Raw genomic sequence first — 26537 nt, 5'->3', positions numbered from 1 at the left:
ATCAGTGTCGAGTTGATAAAAATGTGACCCACATATGCTGTAAAACATACATTGTGTTTTAAGTTTGGTCTTAAATTCCACAAATGAATCATTTGTTAGTGTGTCTCTGGGGGAAAGTGCGCTGTTAGTTGGACACAAAGCCTTAAACTCTTTTCCTGAATTAGCCAAACTGAACTGGAGCGCCTGTGACTCGCAGTTTAGGAGGAGTTTGTGACTCCTGTTGCTCCACTAGGACCTTTACCAAATCGCTTTTTTTTTCATTACGTGACAGTTGGGCTGAGCAGTAGCTAACAATTACTGGGACCAGAGGACGCTGTAGTCGTGCAAAGTCCGGTCTCCTGTCCAAGTAAACACTTTCTGGGGAAAGAGCCAACCTGACCGAGGGTTATCCTGTAGCAAAATTTGCCCAGGGGCTAAGAAAATAAAGACAGGCGACGGTGTGAGCGCTCCCACTATGGCACTAAAAACTGAGGAAAGTCACGTTTATTTCTCCAAAAACCCAACTGGAAGCGGTGCCGAGGGGCTGGCGGATAATGCGGTCATTTACGGATCCGGACGCGCTGATCCGCAAACCTGTGACATGGAGAAACAGCGCTGTCAGACAGCTGCTGCCCCTCAGGAGGAGTTGCTGAGCGCAGACTGCCGTGTGGGCGACAGTCGCTCCTATTCTGCCTGCGCCACAATCTCAGAGACAGCCAGGGAGCTTTGCAAAGCCGTGACCGTGTCGCTGGGTCTGGCCATGGAGTCCGGTGACACCAGCGACGTGGATCCCGCTCTCCAGCCGTGCGCCGCCGCTGACCAAATGCGCGGGGAGTATTTATTCGGGGTGGAAGCGGCGCCACTGAGCTGCCCCATAGTCCAGCCTGAGTTCACGTGTCCCGACCGAGACGAGCGACCCCTGCACGGCCAGAGGCAGCAGGTGAAAATGTTCAAAAGTTCCGAGACCGTTGCGCCTTTCCACCACATCACCTCCACTCGGACATCTGCGCAAAACTTCCCACTGTGCGAGGCTGATGACATAACTTCAAAAGAGACGCATCATCTGGACACAACGCGCGCTGCTGTTGCTGCCTCTTGCCCTTATGCCCCGAACGCGCCAGACAACTTGGCACACTTCGCCCATGCGGCTGCGGAGAGGCCGTGCCAAGCCTACAACCCGCCCGACGAAGCGGCAGACTTCGGGGATGCCGCGGAGAACAAGTGCGGCGGTTACCAGCTTGAACCCTACGGCGTCAAAGTCAAGTGCGAGGAAGGGGAATCCGCAGGGCCGTTGTGGGGCAACAATTACCCCGTCAACAACTCACAGTTCTGGGGTTCCAGGCAGTATGTGAATGCGCACGGCTCAGGTGCCAACACCACGTTCGTATGTAATCCATATGAACGCAGCGTCGTGCGTCCTGAGCAGTGGTACCCAGGCGGGATGCTGAGGCCGCCCTATCCCAACTCCAACTACATGAAAAGTGCAGTGGGTGAGTGGCTGGATGTCGCCTACAAAGATACCAGGTGAGTTCTAACAGGATAGCAACTACATTTATCTCACATCACCATCAGAAATGTGAAATGATACCTAAGGAGCCAAAAACTAGTGAGTTTGTTTGAAAAAAAATAAATTACAACCTGAGCACAGCTTGACCTTAGTGTGACCCCAGACATGAGTGTGGGGATTCTGTCTCCCAAAGAGTTATTTCTGGCCACATGTAGAGAAACTGACAATCCAATAAGCAAATCTAACAACAAAATGCAGCCAAACATCATCACAACCACACATGCATTAAATCTTTACATGCACATTGTTTCTGTATTGCAGAAAGCTGTTTGTCCTCTTGATTATTTTTTAGTGACACTGGAGGTAGTCATTGTATTTACCATAACATTTATTTTTTTCCCAGTTAATACCCAAATGGCAAACTGAAGGGATCACTCCAAAATATCACATTTTCCCAGCATGCAGGAGAAAATTTGTATTTAAAGTCTTTACAGGGCTACTTTATAAACTTTAATGAACCAGAGGTTTAAGCGCATTTTCAAAAGATGTAGGAATGCATTTGGCTGATTCATATCTTTGGCATTTTAGATGCAGTTATTTTTTTTATTTCAAATCCTTTAATGATTTATGAATGTCAAGATTATTAAAAATAACAATACATGTTAGTTTAGTTCTGCTATATAAACTTTTAAATCTTTTTGTTGGCTTAGGCTTCCATTTTGTTTGTTTAGCCACCAGCAGCAAACATAAGAAATATTTAGAATATGACCATGATGTTTTAAATAGATAAAGTGTGATGCAGTTGTGTTCTAAACTATCTCTGAATGCAATGAATGAAAAACCTACGGTGGAAGAAATGTTGTTGTCCTCTAATAATAACCAGTTTTGATTTCAAGATGGAATGAACCTACAGCAAAGAAATGCTGCTTGATTTTTCTTTCTTGAGTGTTGATGGTTCCTGTGACAGGTTTATTTTGTTATGTGCTAATTTTATGAATGATTTTCTAGTTTTTTTTTTATGTGTGTTTGGTACCTTACAATGACTCCACACATTTTAACTTGTGTCCAGCCGTGAGGAGTACGAGGGACACGGAGTGAGCATGTTGACTGACAGCCGTGGTTATCATGTGTACATCAGGCGAAGCTTTTCTGTAACTACCTGTGAGATTACTGAAGTGAATGATTGAGAGCACTGCCTGACACCGGCGTCTCCGGCTGTTAGGGTTCAGTACACTCAGACCCTGCATAACTGTGTATGTACTGTAAAGTCGTGGTGCTTTTATGGTACTTTGCCTTTATTGAATATTTTGACTGAAGGGAGCAACTAGAAAACACCGAAACAACTGATCGGTGACAGATGCCTCCAGCCTGACCTCAGACTGAGTTCAACAAGCTCGTATTGTGTGCAGTTTAGATTACTGGGTCAATAGTACGCCTCCAAGACATTCCTCAGGTCCAGAAGCCTGTTCCAAAAATTGGGTTTTGGTCAGCATGTAGATGTACCTGGATTTTTATTTCTTAGTTGAGTAATCATGTGGATTTACACATAATACAGCTGTTTTATTTTGCTTTTTCTTTTTTCCATTTAGTGATGGCTGATCACTAATACCCATCACTGTACATGATGGGTGCAGCTTTATCCTGCTATAAAGACAAGCAGATATTTGAAGGAGAAATGAATGGGACTCGTTTGGAGATTTAAAAAAAAAAAATAGACACAATGGAAAAAAATTAAAAGAAATCAACAACACAACCCACTGTAAACACACTGAGTCTTTGTTTAGCAAATGCAGGAATGATCTGCAGCTAATTTACAACAAGCTGACCTTGGCTGGACTGGTTCCTGTTACTGAGCTATGTTGTTACTGCTCCTGAGTTCAGCCTAAACTGAAAGAATCTGTGACTCCGTGTCACTTACAGGGAAAAAAAAAAAATCAGCTCAGTAGGTGGATACATACAGTCAAGTGTTCACTTGATGAAAGCTTGTTGGAGACCTGTGTAGTTTACGGCACAATAGATCTGAGAAAACATGGGCGTTTTCCACATGTTTTTGACCTTGTGTGGCAGTTAACTCTGACTGAGGATCCACAGCAAAACTGTTAAACTCTGGAAATAAAGGCAGATGGGTCTGCAAAACTGGTCTGTCCACATTAATCCTGCTATGCCTTAAGGCCAAAACATGTTACCAGAGCAATTTTCTGTTCCCCATAGTTAGAAAACATTTAACGTAGTTTAACATTAGCCAGGGATGGTGTTTATCTTTAGCAACCGACCGGATTTGAAGAATTTTACAAGGACTGTGCAAAAGAGCAGATCGAAAAGTGGCTCTGGACATTGCTATGCAGAATGCAGTGGAACCAAAGGGAATCATAGCGAGAAACATGTAAAAACATATGCTGGCACACTTACAGACATGGGATCCATCTGCAATCAGACCAAAAATGCATCATCCTCGACCATCTATGTCAAGGAGAAAGTGCATGCAATGACCTCACAGTGAGTGAGTGAAAGCAGATGTTTACTGAACTGTGTAGTTCAAACATACAACACTGTATACACAGCATGACAGAGATATATTTAAATCAGACAACCTGAAACAAGCTGAAGCAGCTTTGTGCAAAAAATAAAATTAATAAAAAGCAGGCCAATGAAATGCATCTGGCCAGCAAACATGGAATCGGCTCATGCAGCTTCATAGAAAATGTTGTGGATGCACCACAGCCCACTAAACACGCAGAGGTGGGTGTAGTCCTAATAATCTACTGCATGAATCAAACAGTATTTGGGAATGGACAAGGGCTTGAATAAGATTTTACTTGACTCTATAGGCATAGAACAGTAGATGACTCAGTTCTATTTTTTGTGTAATTCAATTAATTGAATGAGATGGTTTAGTAGCAATGTCATGTAAATGTAAAGGGGAAAAAAACTCATGTGTATAGAGTCAGTGGACATAATTGTTTCTGTACTTTTGTCTTGTCCAAGTCACGTATTTCTATTTTCTGCAATAAAATAAATCCTGTTAAAAAATATACACTCGAAGGATGTGAGAAACACGAACAGGATCACACCTTTTATCAAAACTCTTTAGACAAATCAGCTACTGTACCACTGAATCATTAGTATTCAAGCCAGTATGTCAAAAAAGCTGAAAAGTAAGAATGAATGTCTGTATTTTCAAACTCTGACTGAGAATCAATTCTTTAAGTAACATAAAAAAAACTATATGTAGTCAGACATTATCTATGTACAACTAAATTTGAACAGAGACTTATAGTTGCTTGCTTGTAAATGGAGGAACTTCAAGATCACAGGATGGTTTCATCTTAAATGCTCCACACTAAAATACCACTCTTGGCAAGCTGTTATCATGACCGTGTAACTGGGGATGGAACTAATAACAACACACAATCAAAGTGAGAATTTATTTTGAGTTTGTAACTCTAAATCTAGCATGTTTGAATGTATTTTTTCATCCTTTGCTGTTTTCTGTTGTCTGATCTGTTGAACAAGTGATCTGGATTTTATTAAGATGTCCTGATTAATTAATGACTTCATTTTTCAACATCTTCTAAAGATAGGTGGATGTCATTGCAGTGTGTTGCATCCTCTCATCAAAAAAGTTATTTTTTTTATTGTTGATGGAGCCCAAAAGCTGAAAGATACAGTACATCAGCCAGACTGCGCTGTACAATGCCACATTTGAACTTCACTGCTCTACCTCATTTACTGCTGCACTTTTTTTTAACATACACATTCCACTGACTTATCTGCAATAACTGTTAGGACCCCAACCTCTTCTATATAGTGTTCTTGAAAAATGTCATCTTGTGTATATAATGTTCTCTGCATTTTTTTGCACTGTGTCTTTAAGATATTCTTTTACTGCCCTTATACCTCTGTCTTCAACCACTGCGGGATCAATAAAGTTTATCTTATCTTTTCTTAAGACACTCTACACTTTTATACAAAGAATCACAAACTGTGCTCTATCTCAGGCTTCATCTAAGGCAACTTGGCTTGTTAAAAATAACATGGTTATCACCTTTGTTTTGCCATCAAGGCCTGTAGACATGTCTAACAATGTTATTTTCGAGTGTTTGCATCAGTAGAGATAACGGCCCTATTACAGTGCGTTTACACCTGGTGAGAAGCTGCAGCAGTAAAGGGGGTTACAGTGTTACTGTGTCTGTTACAGTGGAGGTTATTAGCAGTTGCCTTTGTTGTGTGCTCTCAGAGTACTGGCATGAGGATCTTGGCATGTGCGATTTTCACCTTTATTGTCCACAGATCCTGGGCTGCATAAGATTTTTCTGTTGCTTTTTTATCACCACAGTTCTTATTGTTTAAGCTGTCTTCTCATGTCTCACAGCCTGACTGGACTTTAGACGGAAATTTCTAAGTCTGATTGAATTCAAAACTGTGAATACCAGAAGTCTTGCCTAAAATGAAACAGCTAGTGTCCTTTTTTTAAAAAATAAATAAATGAATAAAGCTACTTGAATTGAAATAAAATGGCAAAAAAGAGAAGAAATTGCTCTGGAAACAGTCGACATTCTTCACTTCAGCTTCATCCTTGTCTCTTTTAGTCCGAACCTTGATATCTTAAGTTGCACGTCACTGAGGCAGCGTTATGTCTGAGTCTTCTCCAATCTCTCTGTGTTCAAGGCTGCAGCTAAAGCCAGCCTACCCCACCCCAGCCCCCAGCCCCCCTCCACCTCCTAGCCTCAGAGCCGGCGCTTCGGTCTTTCCCACACCATCATCAAGTCATCACACTCTGCCCTCCTTAAATAAGCCACACAGAGACTTTAGTACGGCTCTGGAGAATGAGTAGTAGCCACTTTGTTGGTGGGACAGTTTGTAAGCGCATGAGGTCTTGCTGTGATGTGTGAGTTCAAGGTGTAGTCGTCCCAATTTTGCTTTTAGTCTTCCAAGACAATAACCTTAAATTGAATACAAAATGTTGAAAACAGGGGAAAATATCTAATGAAAATAGTCATGAATATAAAAATGCTGTGTTGTGGCATGTCAACGCTAAAGCAAATGTAAGTCGCCAACAGATCACCTGCTAGTTTCTATTACACAAGCATGTGGTAGCTGTTAAATGCTTCATGTAAGTCACGTCTCATATGTCTGTCGGCAGGTTCGAAGCCGGCAGAGAGCATGTGTTCCCCATGGAGTTCTTCTTTCCTCCGCAGAGGACATGCCTGATCTGTTCAGACGAGGCATCTGGCTGCCATTACGGAGCGCTCACCTGTGGGAGCTGCAAGGTTTTCTTCAAAAGAGCTGCAGAAGGTAAAACCAAAGAGGTCCAGCTCAGGATTCTGCTGTCCGTTTCTATAAGCATCTTACCCTTTGCCCTGTTAGCGATAGTTTCACATCCTGTTACCCTCTTTCTGCTTTTAATGATGCCAAGGTAACCGATTACCTTCAGCTCTCAGTTGGAGTGATGTGTACACTATTTTACTTTTTCAGTTACCTGTGATTTCAATGTTTCAGGCAAACAGAAATACCTGTGTGCAAGCAAAAATGACTGCACTATTGATAAGTTAAGGAGGAAGAATTGCCCCTCATGCCGGCTGAAGAAGTGCTTCGAAGCTGGAATGACTCTCGGAGGTGGGATGGATTTATGTACTAAAATCTGTTATTGACAGAAATTATTAGTATTTATTAATATGATGCTTACATTTATGACAGCAGTTCTAACCACTAACTGTTTTATTATATATACACGATAGCATCAGTCACATGTCACTTCAGATGTAGGAAATATAAAGTGCTTTTAGTATATATCTATATAAATATATATACAGACACTCAGTATGGACTATAGTAAATACTGTGCACTACACATTAAATGAACAAAGCACACTACAGAGAAAGTAAAGTCCTAAAAGTGAAATTATTAATGGTTTCCCAAGACCAAGTACTTTATTCTCTCTACACTGCACATCTTAGCTCTCTTCAATTGCAGCATCATCACAATAGGGGATGTTACTGATAATCAAGCCCCTGACTGAGCTGCCATGCAATTTAGACCTCTTCCATTCACTTCTCCTTACTGTCACCCAGACCTGTTCGTCATATTAGGCTGTAAAGATTGACATGTAGTGGACTAATTTTAGTCTTGTGTTCAATTTTCACTCTCTTCCATTTTCTCATTCTGTTAACGGTGAAAATTGTACTGGAAGCACAAAGCTGACATGAGACATGTGAATTAAAGCAGCAGACATGCTGGTAATTTTGCCACCACTCACTGACAAACCCATGGAGGGAAAATGTGATCTAATGCTGTGATTGTAGTAAAAAGGCACACCTTTTCTAGTTGTGGCTTAAAAGATCCTTTCACTTATGTTCTCATCATAGACATGTAATTCACTCCCGGCATTTCACTGGGAAATTTGTGGCAATAATTTATTGAAGTGGAAGCAGGAAAATTATACATTTCGTCTTATTATCCTAGAGTTTTTTTTTCATTCAAACTACTTGAAAATCCAGTCGTAAAGTCCTCAAAGAAAGGGAGAGTTGTAATTTGACTAATAAGATTGTGATTCATTTAGCTTTCAAATGTAATTAAATTATATGGTGATCACAACTCATATCAATTACATCTGTTTTCTATTTCACTCCTTGTAGTTCGGAAGAGCTGAAGAGAAGCAATAAAATCTTTAAATGTCGTTGTGTTAGGCTTCTTTTCAAGACTGAAGCTCAGTTCTTATTAGTGGTCTTTGGTTTGATTTTTATCATTTGAATTCCGTATTATTTCTGGAATGTTAATTACACACAAAAATAGAAGCAGAGCACGGAATTTACTTTTCCAAACCATGATAGAAGTTTCATTATACAACAACCTGGAGGACGCTCACTGCACATCTGCTCTCTCTGCTTCTTGTGCTACACTGAAAATACATTTCGCATCATACTGAAAATCACATCATACTAAAAAGCTTTTATTGCAATAAGATTCCTTGGACCTGGCTGCCATTTCACACCTAGCAATTGAGAATTTAACTTAAGTTAATAACTGTCTTAGAGTTCCTTAACGCAACTAAGACAGTGCAGCAGTTGCAGGACTGTCCCGTCAAAGTCCACTGCCAGGTTTGGTGTAGCACTTAATAAAGAAAACAATTCCCATGCAGTCAGGGTGTTCGTTTCATGCCCTATTGAAATTTCTTTCAAGGAAGTTTTTCTTTGCAGCTGCATGCCAGGGGATAATTATACTGTGGGCGTTAGCTCAAGGGCTGAGCAGGTCTGATATATAAACAGGTGATGCTAGTTACCTTAATTGCAGGGCAGAACTCTCAGATGGTTGTTTCAAAAATTAATTATATGACAAACATCGTTCTGTAATAGCTGCCAAAGCTGTCTTTTCTCCAGAAACTCCTCAAACTTGTTCTGTGGGCTTCTAAAGTGCAATGTGTGATCGTAAAATCAGATAGGAGTTGCCATCACATCAGTCCACTGCTCGCTTGTCAAGTTCAGTTTGAAAAGAACAAAAAGGCAACTGTCCAGCGGCAAACTTCAGGCTTCACAACGGTACAAACAAATGTTGCTACATTCATCTTTTACATACAGTCTATGGTCTAAATGCTAGAAGCAGTCAAATCTGCCTCTTATACTGTATACTAGAGTCCAAGAAACATCTTATTTTGTCCAATGATCAGTCAATAGCTCAGAGAGAATCTTTTTACAGTTATTAGTTGGTTAATAAAACAGTGATACCCTTTTAGTCATTAGGCAATATTTGTGTCATATTTTAATTACCAAAAACATAAAGCTGATATTACTCTGTGAAGGAATGCTGTTAAACTTCAGATATAACTAATTCCTCACACAAAAACACATACAGTAAAAGAAACCAATACATACTGTACAAAAGACTGCAGTAGTTGACAAGATAATACATGCATTAGTGGGTTAAAGCAACAGCATGTTTTGCATTTTCAAGCGCTTAGTTGTCATTTTGACAGAGAAACTATCCGTGTGTTGCCAAGTACATGTTCTGGCCTGTGATGTTGAGCCTAAATTGAGTGACTTAAAGCATTCAGCCACTAATTAAGAAGAAATAATAATGGTTTGCATCCACTCTTGAAATATGGACATTTCCCTAAAACTACCGCATGTGCAGTTTTGACACCATCAATTATTAGAATCAGGATGCCACCTTGATGTAACCAGATTCATTTGAGAGCAAAATCTTCTAATAACTTTTATCGCCATATTATTACGGAAGTTTAGCCCTGTTTATTACCTATCTATTTATAGGGAGCTCTAACGCAAAGAGCTACTACGTTGTTGATTACTTCTCACAGATTTGTTCAGAATTGCCCTCCCTTTGTGAGTGTTTCTCTGGATTTTGCCTGTTACTTACTAATGGGAGGTTGCAAGTGACAGGTGATTTTTATCAGATCTCTCGTGCTTCCTTCTCTTTGTGTCACACTGCTCCAGCCTACCCTTCCAGAAACACAATTTACATTGGTGAAATAATGATGTAATGACATCTACAACCTGGACACCAAAGTGAGAGTAAAGTGGGATCTGAAAAATCTCTCATTTACACAAAGGCATTTCCAGAGAAAGAGAAGGTGTTAAACTGACCTTTGTGTTATTTTTTTATGCAATCAAGCAGCCTAAAAAGACAGATATGATAAAGACGGTGATTATAATGACAATGAGGCTGGTAGCAGGCACAGAAGCAAGTGAACCGAAAAATGTGAGCCCACTGAGCAGAGAATGGGCGATAAATTCCACATGTGCAATTTGATTTGAGGGAAAATGGGCTTGTAATGGATAAGTCTGCAGCTTATTCACTGGAGGTCAGTTTTAGCGGGAAACAGAAAGTAGCACCTATGCTCAGGAACATGGCCAACCTATGGTAATTCTTCATGCTGACAGTTGACAACGTGTTGACTAATTAATTGCCTCCTGAGCTAAATCTGTGAGCATAACAAAGACTTTCGCTTGAATCCACCTTTTGGGCGTCTCTATTTATATTGGCTTCAACTCAAGTTTGGAGATCTTAAGGTTAGTTCAACCCTACCTATTTACACTGCACTCTATAAAGATCAGATACCTGCCTGTTACACAGTCGAGAATCCCAGGGAAGATTTTTTAATTAATCATTTTTGCACAAAATGTTTGTTATCGGATCAGGAATGGAAATATGAGACTTAGAAATTATCTTATATAATCTGCAGTTTTCTTTCAACCCTGCTACTTTTGCGAGAGACTTAAGTCGTGTCTAAAACTGGCGAGTCAATATTTATCAAACTGAACTGAAGAGCGAGGCTTCAGTTTTAATGAGACACCCTCGACACAGAAGCTGCAAGAGGCAATTGCTCGACAATTAACAGTTCCTTTTCACTGTCAGTCAACACTGATAAAAATGGACTAAATGATTCGTATGTTGCCTCATATTTCAGTTCTCGTAGTTTTTCTTTCGAAAACTGCAAGCGATTAATTGTATTTTGATTTAGATTGCATTATTAGGTTAAAGATATTTGTTGCACTTTAAAAGAACTGTCTGTTCTTCAATGCTCTTGCCAAATGGTCACCACTGGTATTCTGCCGTCACTCACTCCAGCACAGGTGTCAGTCTGAAATAACAGGCTGAGCTGACTGTTCGCAACTCTGTTAGTTGTGGAAGAAAACAGTCGGTGATTGAGTGTAGTGAATGACCTGTCTGTTAAAGAGCCAAATGTATTTGGCAGCTGTTTAGCAGAATATCATCATTCCATTATGATTGTAGTACTGATTACTCGACATGGTGGTCTGCTTTAGCAGATCACGGATCGTGCTTCAGTTTACTGTGTAAGTGCAGGCTGCCATATGAAGCAGCTGCTGCAGGATTTTTAGCATTTTAGGGAGAAGAAATTGCAGCTTTGTCAGTGCTCAATATGTGAGCTTTTTTTTTTTAACATACATTATTTGTTGCTTTTGCTTTTTCGTCTCTGAATTCTTACGTACGTGCTTGAACAAACACAAATGTAAAGCAAATATGCCCGATTTACCGAGTTGTATTATTGCATTTAGAAACCTGCAGAGCCATAAGAAAAAGGGGGAAAAAATAATTTAAGCTTTCACATTACCAGTAAGGACTTACAGATGATGACGATAGGCCTTTTCTATCAGATGAGGCTCATCTGCTCAGGGCGTTTTCTTTCAAATGGAATATGATTCAATATCTTCAAAGCTATTAGTAGATCTCTATTGAGTATTGTTGAGTAAAATTGATATTGCCCTTAAAAAGGTTACTTAAAATCCACAGTTGCAGTATGAGACATTGCTAACAGACGATTTGGAAAGTAGAATTGCATTAATTCTCAGCACAGTAGGTTCTGCTGATAGTTTCTCCTGATGTTCCGAGGACAGGAGAGTTAATATGTATGTGTTCTGATTGTCTGATTTAGCAATGGTGACCTGGAGAGATGTAATTTGTTGATTTATTCAGCTGTCCATAATTCATATATACCAAGATTTACGTATTTTTTAAATCTTTTCAGTCTGTATCTCACATTATGGAAGAAAAATCCATAATGTTGGATTGCTACAGACACAAATCTTTGGATTCATCGGTTTAAAAAAATCATCTAAATATCAGGCTTTTGACTGTTGCTTCACTTTATTCAGTGTCCAAAAGTCTTATCTGAATGTCCCTTTGTTTCATTGCAAAAGCCGTTGGCCTCATGATCAAAAACAACTCTTGAAATGTTTGTTTGACGCTTTAGCACGAACACTAATTATCATTGCTGGAACTGATGACAGGTTTTAAACTCCTTGCTATTGTTTGCAGCACGAAAGCTAAAGAAGATTGGACAACACAAGAACCCAGAAGAGGATCAGCCTGTGCAAGAGCAAGCAGACGTCATCCCAAACATCTCTCCAAAATCGGGTCTGAGTTTCAACTCCCAGCTGGTCTTCCTCAACATCCTGGAGTCCATTGAGCCTGAGGTGGTGAATGCAGGACACGACTGTGGACAACCAGACTCGGCCGCTACGCTGCTCACCAGCCTCAACGAGCTGGGAGAGAGACAACTGGTCAAAGTGGTCAAATGGGCCAAAGGATTGCCAGGTAGGACACTGGTTAAAGAAGTGATCTTTGATATAAAGACACTTTTTTTTTGTTCAGAATAGACAGATTTAGAATTTCACAATGAAAGAAATAACAAATGTTTCAACTTTTAAATATGCACGAACTAACTTTGTGACCAGCTGGTGGCAGCAGAAACAAATTGTACAGTTGCATATTATCACCTTTAGGTTGGTGGACTTGTTTGCTGCTTATTTACGCATTCAGCAAACACTGAGCAGCATTTGCATTCTTTTAAGGTTGTATATGTTTACCCGTCTCCTTTTTTCTCTGTTTTGCTCTCTACCAACTCCTGAGGGAAATGTCTGGCTTTTTTTGGGTAACTTTGCTCATTAGTTAGTCTGAACTAGTCTGCACTGTGGATTTATGTGAGCTTCTCCACCTAAAACAGCCGCCTATTGTGTGACAGCAGTATTGATGAGAGCAATGAGAGTAAATCAAACCCAAACTGTGAGCTAAAGAATGCAAAGTACTCTGTAGAGCTCTAAGGTACTGCAGAGTGAGGCGATAATTTCTGCTGCTTTGTCACCAACAGGCCTACATCATATTTGTGCAAGAATTTGATCAGTTGTTAAGATAAAAAAAAAATAATAATTACAGCGGATGCAAAAAGGCAGCAGCTTCAAATACTGTTAGAAGTCTGAATTTTTTTTAAAATAATATGATTCCATCTCATACGCGCTTTCAGACCTGTAGCACAGTGCAGTGAAACGGCTCTCTTACATTTTGGAGGTGCGACCTGTGGTTTTTCTTTTCACTTTTGTCTGATAGGAAAAATGTGGCATGAGAACAGAAGTGCCACTGTGCTCATAAACTTGGAAACGCTAACTGGACGGGTTGCAGCAGTACAGCCTGATGATTTCTCGAAAATTCTAAATAGAAAATTTCTCCAGTTACAGAATATCACCCTTCTCGTCCTACCAGCAGGGAAATGACTGGAGAAAAAAAAGCTTGATTTGATGTCTTAATAATTATGCAGCACAGCAAGATACTAATATATGACATACTGGTAACTATGAGGACTCTGAAGTATGTGGACCAGACATTTGTTGTTTACAATTTTACAGCTAAACCCCATGCAGACTTGAAAGTAACTGTAAGAACTTTGCCGTATTGTCCTTCTAGCACGGCATCTGAGCTCAGTCTGACGTCATGTTACAGTGGTTTCTGAACATGGAGCTCCTTGAACCACAAAACTCTTGGTGGTTAATAATTGTCAGAAGAGCAGAAAGAATTGTTGGATGATTTTTGGTTTTTTTGGCTGATCTTGTCTTAACTGCAGGCTGTGTTTACAACAAGCAAACAGGAGACAAGTATGGCGAGAAAATAAAATTGTAAGTAGTAAAATATCTGTAGTATGTACAGTGACTATTTTTCCAGTGACACTTGTAGGCACTTGGAAAAACACTTTACAAACTGATTCCATTTTTTTTTCTTTTGCATTTTTTGTAAAGTCAACAATCAAAGAAATTCAGTCAATTTTTTTTCTTTTTGGGAATTATGGCATTATAACTGTCTCATGCTGCATAAAACACATTTTGATGTCTGCTTTTCCAGACATGATTGTGCTGTTTCCATGGAGGTGCAGGACTTTATATTGAGCAAAAATGTGACAGGAGCAGAAAGCTTTGAGTTTTTAAAGGGGTTAAAGAAGTGAATTAGTCACCAGAAGGTTGCTGATTAAAGACTCGACAGTGGAGGTACTGGTGTATTCTAACAGAAGTTAAAAGGGAAAGCAAGTTTATTTGTTTAGCACATTTCATACATGAAGGTAGTCCAAAGTGCTTTACAAAGTGCACTGATATGTTTAACAAGAAAAACATAACATTCACAGGAAGAGTAAAAGAACTAAAATAGCAAAATATTTAAAGGTTAAAAAAAAAGACAAGTTTAAACCTGAAAACGCAAAAATGGCACATAATGTAAGAACAGTGGGGAAAAAACAGCTTTGTATTAAATATGGTGGTAGTTTTTTAAGTCTCCAAAGGAACTGATTCTAGCATTGAGCAGCATAATGGCTAACCACCATTTCACTGTTTGGTTAAACTGCAGACACCACTAGCTGAACTGCAAATCAAATCAAGTAAACCTATTTCATATATATTGGGCCCTGAGCTTAAAAAGACTTACAGAGAATAAGTAGGGCTTAGAGTTTTCTTGCGTGTGATTTGGAGTCTTTAGAATTTATCTTTGCAGCCAGTTCTGTGAGAGTTTTGAGCTTATGACTAATCTACATGATATGATCTTCATTTTACCATGATTGAGCTGTAAAAGATTTCTTTTTTTTCTTTTGACAAAAAAACTGTTAATTAGGGGTTCACTCTTTTCAGTTTTTTGCTTGACATTCTAATTCAGTGTTACTACAAAGTTACTATAGTAGTATAGTAAGCTTCTGCAAAGTCACAGCATTTATTTCTGTCCAGAGATGCATTAATTTTCTGCCAATAACTTGCATTGATGGCGGGAGAGTTGGATCAGTGAGCAAAGTCTTCTCCAGCACAACTCAAAGACTTTCAGTGGGGCTGAGGTCTGGACTCTGTGGAGGCCAATTCATGTGTGAAAATGACGTCTCATGCTCCCTGAACCACTCATTCACAATGTGAGCCCCATGAATCCTGGTATTGTCATCTTGGAATATGCTTGTGCTATCAGGGAAGAAAAACTCCATAGATGGAAAGACCTGGTATTTTTTAGCATACTTAGGTTGTCAGCTGACTTCATTCTTTGGGCACATAACGTTGCTGAACCTGGACCTAACCAACCCCAGATCATAACCCTAACCTCCACAGGCTTGTAGAGTAGACACTAGCCATGATGAGTGCATCACTTCATCTGCCTCTCTTCTTACCTTGATGCACCCATCACTTTGGAACAGGGTAAACCTGGATTCATCAGACCACATGGCCGACCACATTTGTTCCTCGAAGACGATGGTTCACCACTATCCTTCCGGGTTTAAGTGATGCATTGGATGGTTCAAAACCCGATTTTAGTAGTTTTAGCAATCTTACGGTCTCATCATCTCATCATCTTAGTTGTTTACTTTGCTTGATGCAGGCCAGTAATTTTACCCTTCTGAAACAGATTAACATCTTTTCCATGACCACAGGATATGTCTTCCAACATGGTTGTTTCAGTCATGAGAAGCTCTTCACTGCATCAGCTAGGGTAAATAAGTTGTTGCCTGCTGAAATATACTCATCACTGCAGTAACTATCCAATGGAAGATTCTTACCTATTTGCTTAGTTAAATCCAGGTGGCAACTCTTTTTTTGGACAGGCAGTGTATAATATTATAGGAAGGTTAGAATGTCACTGGGGTAGAGAGCTTGAGAGAATAATGGCTGGCTGAGCCTAAATTTAATAGAGAGCTTGGGTGGCAAGCCAAGGAAGGTATTAAGCAAAGTGGGCTGACTTAATAGCAGAAGCAAGGTAAACTAGACTTCAGACGATGAAGCTGAAGCACAGGAAGACACTGGGATTAGTAAACAGATGTAGAGACAAGGGAAAATTTAACTGATTTGACCATAGCGTTAGTACTATATTGGCAAACCGAACGATCTTGCAGGGAGTGGATGGTCGATGTACTGCTGGATCTTGATTGACGAAGGAGTCTCAGGTGATTAGTTGGAGTACCATGCCCACACACACAGCAGAACCAACAAGAGACACAACGAGAAGGTTAAAAAAAATGGGGGGGGGGGGGGGACAACAGCCGTATCGTGGACAATAGCTAAAACCATTCCAGAATAGCCAGTGAGTTCCCCTAGTCTACTTACAATGAATTATTTGATGGATTTTGAGTGATTTTACACAATGTTCTAGTAAGAATTCACGGTTCTGTTAGTACCGAATGTACCATGTTAATATTGTGCCATATTTTATAATTCCAAATGTTTGTCCTTAGGTTTTAGAAATCTCCATGTGGACGACCAGATGACCGTCATCCAGCAGTCATGGATGGGGGTGATGGTGTTCGCCTTGGGATGGAGGTCCTACAAGAATGTCAACGGCAGGATGCTTTACTTCGCCCCAGACCTCGTCTTCAATGAGTATGTACAGCTCTGAATTTTTGAATTTAATTATTTCCTCTACGATGATTTCATTAGGTGGTGACCAACACGCTGAACTCTTCATTATATTTAGAGGTCATCCTCCGTGAGCAAGCTGGTGTTCTCATCTGTCTTCATCTCTTTCTCTCTCCATCTTTCTCTCATTTGCTTTACTTTTCAAAGACATGGGCAGAATTTCAAAAAATATAAAGCAGAAATGTCTGCAGGCCTTTTAGGACTATCGTGTTCATGCAGTTTCCTCCTGTTTTTTTTGTTTTGTTTTTTTTGTTACTGTGAAATTGGACCTGCAGAGTGAAGCTGTTTCTGATCTGAATATTCCAGACAACAGTGACGAGGTCTGCCTGAGTGTTAGTGGGGAATACTAATAGCTACAATACTCAAATTCTTATTTAGTTCCTTCAAATGTTTACTGTCACAGACATATAGTAGTAGATAATGCAGCTTAATTGTTGTTATTGTGACGTATAGGGCAAATAATCTTTTACACATTATATTTAAAGATGCCATACAACTGTAAACATGCATTATTCCTTTGCATAAGTTATTTTTGCGTGGTTAATCGACAAAGCTGTTCAAACAACCTTTATACTCATAAATAATGTTTGTATGAAGTTTTCATAATGTCAGAATAGACTTGTATGATTCTAAAGGGCTTTTCAAAAGCCAGAATTTTATTTTAATTTTTTGGGGGGAGACAGCTGTCTATGTTGCATACTACATTCGGTTATAATGAACAATGGATTTGCTTTTGAACTTATTTTATATTATATAGTTTAGAGTTTACAATATACTATAGGTATGAAAGCACAATGAAAAACACACAGCAAAAAATAACGTTTGATTGACTCCTATTATGCAATTGTAGATTTTTACTCAGCGAACTTGTGCAGAATAAGTAAAGCTTTTATCTAAGTAGTTGTTCAAATTATCCAATCAGACAAGCATCAGGAAATATGACGAAAATAGCATCTAACATTGATTCAACTACTCTTTTGGACACTTAATCACAAAAGCCAGAATTCTGAAATAAGCACATTAAGTAAATTAAGCTATTTGCATGTAATTATGCGTAAAATTTAGCTGTTAGCCGACTCTGTAGCTGCTGTTCGGTCCACTAAACCCAAACTGTATAAGTTAATAAATAAAGAGGTCCATTAGTGTGCTGATTTTGAGAACAAAAACATATTGGTTTATCTTTACACTAATGCACCCTCTGTAGAGAATTGCGTTTGCTGTTTTTTTTTTTTTTTTATTACTCATACCATTTTATTTGCAACTCAAGGACGTAAGCAGTAAATGTCTTATTTTGTTTTTTGGGGTTTTTTGGTATGTGTGTGTCTTTTTAAAGTGAGGTTGATGGAAATGCTGAGAGAAAGTGCATTAGGACAGTGTAATTAAAAGGCCCCTCCAACAGTTTGCTAAGGCACTTCCATAAAGTTGACAGACAAGAGAAACACAGTGGTCAAAACTGAAGCAGCAGAAGCAAAAGTCCTGACATTCAAATAGAGTTCTTTTTCTTCATTTTTGTTTTAGTTTCCATCAGCCAAAGTAACTGTAATACTTTGCTAATAGAGAAGTTTTTCCTTTTTTGCATTTCCACTGTCAAGTACAAAAAATTAAGCAAAAATGCAAAAGCACTGCTTGAAATTTGATCACAGGATTCCATTTTTTTTAAATATGCGTGCGAAATGTCACCTGATCCAGTAGCTGTACAGGTTATTTTGAATATAACATATTACTAAAACTGCTACCTTGGAGCACAAAATGTCACTGCAGTGATGAGTTCAAACCTTCTTTTTATGTGGTTTCCACAACCTTATGTCTGGTCAAAATCCAAATCCAGGAAACTAAAGATTAAAAAATAGTGGTCTGTTTTTTTCAAGGTGAATCAGGGCAGATCAAGTGTAGAACATACAGGCCAGAATAGGTGATAGTGTGAGTTAACTGAAAGAAAAATTAGCAAAAAGTGTAAATGGATGGTTTGTCATCTTTTTAATTTGCTGCTTACCTTCACCTGCCAAGTCAAGTTATTCACTCAGGAGAAACAGAAAACCCATTACAGTCATTGTAATTGGAGACTAAATGAAGGTTTGATTGACTGATTGTATGGCTTTTCCACAAAATAGTTTAGCTGTACTGAAATACCTCATCTTCATTAAATCCCATTAAGACCACATCAGTTCTGTGGTCTGATTTAATGGTTATCGATATGAGAGCAAAAATCTATTGTGGAGTTATCACAGAAGAAAAAGTCAGTTATCAGAGAAATATGTTTGTATGTAGGTAGTCCCACAGACAGTCTTAGATGTTGGTATAAATGCCCTTTTGGGAAATATTTTAATATTATGATATTTGGGAAATACTAGTTTTCTTGCCAAGAGCTAGAGGAGAAGATTAATGAATAACCATTCTCATATCTGTGCAGTAAACACACCAAAAACCACAGCATTAAACCACCTGCCTAATACTGCGCAGACTCCTGCTGCCAAAACAGCTCTTGCATGTCAAGGCCTGGACTCCACAGACCTCTGAGTGTGTCTTGTGATAACAGGCCTCAAGATGTTAGCAGCAAATCCTTTAAGTCCTGTAGGTTACGAAGTGAAGCTTCCATGGATGAAACTTATTTAACCAGCACATCATGCGGATCAGATTGATATCCAGGACATTTGCAGGCCAAGTCAACATTCTTTTATCATGTTGCTCAGACCAATTTTTGCAGTGTGGCAGGAAGCATTTTACTGCTGAAAGAAGCTATGACGTGATGTTCTTGGTGTGCAACACTGTTCAAGTGTTCAAGTAAATGCAGGGCTCAAGGTTTCCCAAAGGAACTTTGCCCAGAGCATCTCACTGCCTGCTCTAGCTTGCCTACCTCCTCTAGTGCATCCTGCTACCATCTCTCCACATTGTGCCGCTTTGACGACGCAATAGTCGCCCCGCAAATAGGACACATACATTTATCTTTCACTGTCGTGAAAAAGAACTCTTCCTCCCAGTCATCGTGAAAATAGTGTTTTGGGGCTAAAAACCACATCTAGCTTCTCAAAGCGTCTGCGCCCGGACGCTTCAGCAGTGACGTGGTGGTTTGACATGCGCAGTGAACTTTGACTCGGACAAGGTGAAAGTTAATTTACACCAAAGACATTTTTGTTTTAAAAAAAAAAAAAAAAAAAATTATAATAAATATTGTAATTTAAAATCTGTATTAATGTAAGTATTTTTGATTTAAAAAGAACAGCAACTATAATTTTTTATATGGAATTTCATTGTGACTAGTGTTATATTTAGAACAGGTGTGGTGGGCAACTCACATGGTCTCTGCGGGCAACCAGGCGCCCACGGGCACCATGTTGACTACCCCTGGTTTATAAGATACAGGGTAGCCAATTAACTTAGCTCAGCATACAGACTGAAAATACCTGGAAATAGCCTGATGAATTATGTTTACACTGTCAATATAAATTAATGAAAAAAGCTACATACTGGTAATTGTTGAGCTTTAGAGGTGCTGGTAGGTGGTTTTTGTGACCACTGGACAAAGATAGAGTAGCTTCTGCTATCCTCAGTTTCCAGTCTTTACTCTGTGCTAAGCTAAGCTAAGCTATCAGACTGCTCATAGCCACATGTTAAGTAACACACTAATCTTATTTAACTTGTGGCAAAATAGTGAATAAATGCATTTCCGAGAAAGTCAGTTTCTTTAATTAAATGTACACTTTGCAAACGGTTTGGCAGTTTTAGGTGTGTTAGTTTTCTATTTCACCTGGTTGGTGGAAGTCTGCATTCATTTCCATAGAGATGGAGAACATTCAGCTCTATTAAGCTCCATTTCACATCTCTTTTTCTTTCAATTTTTGCAATTTTGGTGACATTTCTATTCTAATTCCTAAAATGTGCTTCATTCCACCTTTATCTTCACAGCATAAGAATACTAATATGTTACAAACTATCATTTTTCTGATTCATAAAAAAGGCAGAATGATTTCACGTTGGAAGAGATGTTAAACTTTGATGATAATTTCTCTTGTTCACCCTTTGTTCAGGTTTCACGCCAGTGATAGATGATGGAATTCTAGTGTAACAGAGTTTTGTGTTTTAACATCTTTCTCCGGATGTCAAAGATTACAGAAATCTGTATTGTTGTAATGTAATTCAGTCAGTGGTATAGATATGGATTTAACCTCTGACTTTCTTTTCTCTTCTGTAGTCACTCATTACGGAATAAATATCCGAGGTGTAAAGCTATTTATCCTTCACCTCTTACAATTTGAACATTACCACTTGTTCACATCTCTCATCCTGACCTTTTTGTGTCTGCAGACATCGGATGCATATTTCCACCATGTATGAACACTGCATACGGATGAGACATCTTTCACAGGAGTTATTGCTGCTGCAGATCACCCAGGAAGAGTTCCTCTGCATGAAGGCCTTGCTCCTCTTCAGCATCAGTAAGTACTGTCCTGTGTGCTGAGCATCAAAATGTAAAAGCCAACTCCTTTCCTTAATCCCAGAAGTGGACATGCAGAACAGAGAATAAGGTCAGAAATGTATCTGCTGAGCCTGTAGGCAAACCCGTTTCTTCTGTTTTCATCAGTTCCAGTTGAGGGTCTGAAGAGTCAGAAGTACTTTGATGAATTGCGTCTCACCTACATCAACGAACTTGATCGCCTCATTAACTGTCAGATGACAACAAATTGTTCTCAGAGGTTCTACCAGCTCACACGACTCCTGGACTCCCTCCAGATGGTGAGTTACACTGGTTCTAGTAATCTCAAGTTAAACTGTTGTGACGTGCCCACATTAGTTTCCCTTAGAAGAGGGAAAAGATACAACCGTGCCTCAGCTACCTCAGAATACAGCATAAGTTGTCTGAACATGAGGGTGCATTTTTACCTCTGGACAGATTGGAAACATAGAGTAAAGAGCTGTTATTACATTACACTAAAATATTTCTTGGCAGCTTATGCATTTAAATAACAGGAAATGCTGTGTTTTTAATAGCACATGTACAATTGTACAAATAGACTCTGATAACTGTACTTCAGAGTAAAAAAAAAAGCCTAATGGACGAGTTCACTATGATTCAGACCCTCCAGTTTCCTAAGCCAGGCCACTTGTTTTAGGAAAGAGCATTAGCTGGTTGTATACCTTCTGTTTTTGTGACTCATGTTTCCCGAGTCATTGTCAAAACACTGCTTGTAGTACATTTCACTGAAATTATATCATGTATTTCTTTCACCTCTTCTGTTTCAGACGGTAAAGAAGCTCCATCAGTTTACGTTTGACCTGTTTGTCCAGGCTCAGTCGCTCCACACAAAGGTCAGCTTTCCAGAGATGATCGGAGAAATAATCTCTGTACATGTACCAAAGATCCTGGCAGGTTTGGCTAAACCAATCTTGTTTCACAAGTAGAAGGATTTTTTTTCAACTCAAAAATGACTCATCTTTGCTGCCTCCATAAACTTTAACAAAGGCTTTGAACTGTTTCCCCACATCTTCAATCTGATTGCTTTTAGCCCTGTCCTGTAATAATTATTTTATTGCTCAAGTTCCCCCCCCCTTTTTTTTAGCCATAATTGAGATTGTGTGTTCAGGACTGTTAAAGCTTTTATCTGGAGAGATGCAAGGCATCACCTGTTGACAGCTCTGCAGTTTCTGAATGGAGGTTTTTTGTTTTAACATGGAGCAAAGATGCTACTTTACATACACAGAAAGCCTGTAAATTGTGATAACAGCAATTAAAAGTAGCAGGGTTAAAAACATGACGTTTTGCATATGACCTTCATTATACATATACTTGACATGATAATCAGAAATCCAAGAGCTAACCTTAACCCTAACCATACCAGTAGATGAAAATTGGATCGCAGAAATAAACAAATACTTGTTTTTCATAAACTTACCAAAAACTGTTTTGTGGAAGTCTGCGTAATGCTTTGCAGTGCTTGTAATTAAATACTAGGCATGAAGCTTACATTATACATGTATTTTTGATTATTCAACAAATGCCTAATGGTGTCTCAGTTAAATTTTTCATTGTTCACATTTGGGTTGTCGCTGCAGAATTATGTTATATTTCTATATTTAACAATGAAAAAAATGGCACAATGCTTTAATACTCCAATTCTGTGTCTGTTGCTTATGGTTGGGCTGTACCATTATTGTTTGGGAGAGTCTACAGCCGCATTGTGTATTGCACAGCACGTCTGACCATGCAATAATTGCTTGGCATCAATATCATGCTAGCCTAAAGACAATGTGTTGTCTGTGACATTATTATAATTATGTTGTCTTGAGGCTACTTTCATTTTATGATTAAATCAGTCTAGCCATTTATTAATTCAATTTATTAATTAATATATTTATTCATTCATTCATTGATTTATGAGCCTTAAAGCTATATTTGAGGATTTGTATCATTACATACATGCATGGGCAGACACACACTTGCATACATACACATCTGCCTTACGAAGAGTGGAATATTGAGGTACACTGCTAACAGTGGACCAGTGTTTCTGGTCATTTGAAGAAACAAAAATGAAATAGAACATTTTTTTAGAAGGTTTTTTGCCATAATGAAACTCCAAATACACATTTTATTTGGAAATTATGTGTTGATTTAATATAACTAGCTATTTAGCCATTTAGCCATTAATTTAATCATCTATTAGCCTATGCGGTTTTTTTGAGGATTTGTATCCTTACATACAAGCACACTCAGATTCATGCACCTTTTCAAAATAAGATAGCCAATAAATTGCGCATGATCAGATGTGCTAAATAATACAGCTGCACTACTGGATCTGTGGCAGGAGCAAAACACAAAATGGGATATCCTAATACTGAGACATTTTTGACTTCTGTTCAAATACCAGATTCTGAAGCAACAATCCACACAAGAACAATCAAAAACCAAACTGAGAGGCAATTACCCATTTGTGAAGTAATTAGAAAAAATACTGATAATTTCAAAAACATTTTCATCATCATTTTGATGGTGCAAATTGAGCAAAGAACAGCAAAGCGTTACACCAGCTGTTTGTGGAATTGAGAGTGTTAAAAACAACTTGGGAGATATATTTTCATTTTACTTTACATTAGTGCCAAATCTGAGGTATTACTATGACAATCAGTGTAGATTAGATAGTCGGGTATTATGCTGACTTAATATGGTACATTACATTTGCTGTAAACTAAACCAAGAATATTAGTGAAGTGAATAGAGTACATTGTGCAGTAGTTGCAGTGCTGCACAGGACTCATCAAATATAAACTCTGCAATGATTAAGTTTGGTTTTTCCATTAGAATCAAAAACAAAACAGGGAAACTACAAATCCATACCGACAGGCCCACACCTGCTGTCACACACACACAAAAAAATCTCTCCCACTTCCTACTTTGGATTGTTGCTACAATGATTCTGCAAGCAGTTAAAAGCAGTCATACAACAAAAACCTCACATTGTGCATCTCAAGCATAAATAATATTTCACCAGATCATTACTATTTACTCTTGTCTTCTTCTAAAATCAAATATCACACATGATGAACAGTTCATTTTTTGTTGTAAAGTATATCTTAGCATAAATTTTCAGCTAACAGTCATTTAATTTTTTTATTTTTTTTAAAACACTGTCTATCCGCTGTAAAGTGCTTTTACACATGTTGCCTTAAACAGTACAATTAATCATGCACATAGAACCCACCAATGCTTCTTGGCACTCTTTATTTAAAACCTTTTCTCATCATATGAACAGCAAATGTGTAGAACTTATGTTATCATTTTCTAAGCATTAACTTATAGATATGTCGTGGGTCAAGATGGTAAAACAAAAGAAAAAATATCCACGACACGGCTTTAAAATCAGTTTTGCTTTTTTTTAGGAATTAAAATAAAGTGTTAGAATGATTTTACAGTTCAGTCTTAATGTACCACAAATTCCTTGTGAATGCTTCATGAAAATTCAAAATCACAATGCAGCTGTTATATTGTGCCGACTTTTGCATGCCAAACTATCTGTGTAAATATAGTGCCTTTGATTTTTGAATTTACCGTGTGACAGCCTGAATTTGGCAAAAAGTGTCCTGACATAAAGTATTCTGAGGTAAATCAAAGGAACAAGAAGAATTACAAGCTTGACGTACGAGACTCATTGATAAACTAACATCAAATCATCAGCTGCAATGCACTGCGTGAAGAGTTTCTTCAATCGCAGTGTTGACAGCATCAAGCCGTGAGCAGCGGCTTGCAGCAGCAGGGACTTGGAGACTTGTAGGGATACGAGAAAGAGAGTATGGCACCAAATACAGGAAAATACTAAAGGAGAACTTGATTCCAAGTGCCAGAGATATTAGATTAAGGCAGTAATGTTCCAAAGGGGCAACATATACGGAATTAAAGCCAACTCAAAACTGGAAGACCCTCAGATGTAGAATGTGAAAGTCCTTGACTGGCCCTGCCAACCGTCAGAGATGAAAACCAAGAAAAATCTGTGGAATGCCTTGAAGATAACTGATCCCAGACACTCAAGCTAGAAAGTATTAATGCATGAAGTTGAATACAATTGTCACTGGAAATTTTATTTTAAAACCATGAACCAAATGGTGAAACACAAGGCATTTTGTACAACTTGGTCTACATGACTCAGAATGTAATTTTAACTGAAACAGCATCTTTCAGTAAATGAACATAAACTGTAGCAGATCATGACTTCTAACAATCCAGCTGCTCTGTGTTTATCAGAGACTCGACTCCTGTGGCTTATTCTGCAATGTTCAATCATTTTCAACAATGTTTTATAAGTCTGTAAATTCAACACTTTTTAATGATTCCATGTTATTTTTCAAGCTTGTAGATGCATGCATCATGTGTTTAACTGTTTGTGTAACTTTTAGCTTTATAAAAAGCAACATGTGGACATTAATATATCCCTCCAATTACTTGTTTATTGTATACTGACTCGTAGTGGCATTATTGTTAAATGTACAGGACTTTTATCATAAGGTGCCAGAGCATTTTGTTGTACAGTACAGTGATGAGTTGACTATGACGGTCAATTTCACGTTTTTTTTTTCTAACTGATTATTTCATAAGCTTTAGTGAAATGTGTAGAGTACCTTGCTTCATCTGCGCAAATGAATTTGTCATGTCTTCTACTTGTCTTTTAATATGTTCCTTACACAAACAAAAGCGGGGACAAAGGAAATCAAGCCGCTGTGTAAAGTACATGTGACTTGTGAGACTTGTCATTTTACCCTGACATTGAACAAAGAATAGAAACACTACACAGAAATCAAAGAAAACTGATGGCAAAACACAGGTATATATTTTTCATCTGCAAAAATAGTAAACTAATTTTAAGTATTAGAATTTTCAGAGCTTTTGATCAAATGTGAAAATTCAGAAATACATATTTATCACCCCATTTACATTTCCAGACTGCACTATATTGTTGCAGCAATTCAATTTTTTAAATTAACTCTGGTTTTCAATAATGTAGTTATTATGTTGTTTTAGTTTAATTATGCATTACACAGGGGGAATATGAGAGCATTACATGTGAGAGTGCAACCTGCACATCAATGGGCCACATAGAAGCTCCTGTAAATTTTTAATACTTATCTGATTGAGTCATCTAAAGTGTTTGTATTTTGTCAATGGATAATAGCTGGTATGTGCCCAATGTACTGCATATTAGCACAGTTCTTTGTACATGCTACAGTAACTGTATATATAGATTAGTTTAATGTCTGTTTGGGTGTCTAAACACAACTCTTGTATGATTTATATCTTTTGTGACCTGTGTTTTTCCAATATGTGTGTTTTTCAAAGATGTAAAGTTGCATCAACTTTTAAAGGTAATTAAAATAATTCTGACTCTATAAA

The 26537-nt window shown here is 38.4% G+C and overlaps 1 protein-coding gene across 1 annotated transcript; it reads left to right on the top strand.

Annotated features, from left to right (window-relative positions):
• The first annotated feature begins 247 nt into the window (after positions 1-247).
• Positions 248-26537, top strand: ar (androgen receptor). The gene is made up of 8 exons (XM_023297283.3): positions 248-1503; positions 6630-6781; positions 6986-7102; positions 12279-12557; positions 16483-16627; positions 20966-21096; positions 21243-21394; positions 21902-26537. The coding sequence occupies exons 1-8, from the start codon at positions 455-457 to the stop codon at positions 22058-22060; spliced, it is 2184 nt and encodes a 727-aa protein (XP_023153051.2). The 5' UTR covers positions 248-454; the 3' UTR covers positions 22061-26537.

This window comes from Amphiprion ocellaris, chromosome 14, assembly GCF_022539595.1.
Source record: "Amphiprion ocellaris isolate individual 3 ecotype Okinawa chromosome 14, ASM2253959v1, whole genome shotgun sequence".
In the NCBI taxonomy this organism is placed as follows: Eukaryota; Metazoa; Chordata; class Actinopteri; family Pomacentridae; genus Amphiprion; species Amphiprion ocellaris.
The sequence above is the reverse complement of the archived record's forward strand: the minus strand, read 5'-3'. Positions and strand labels throughout refer to the sequence as shown.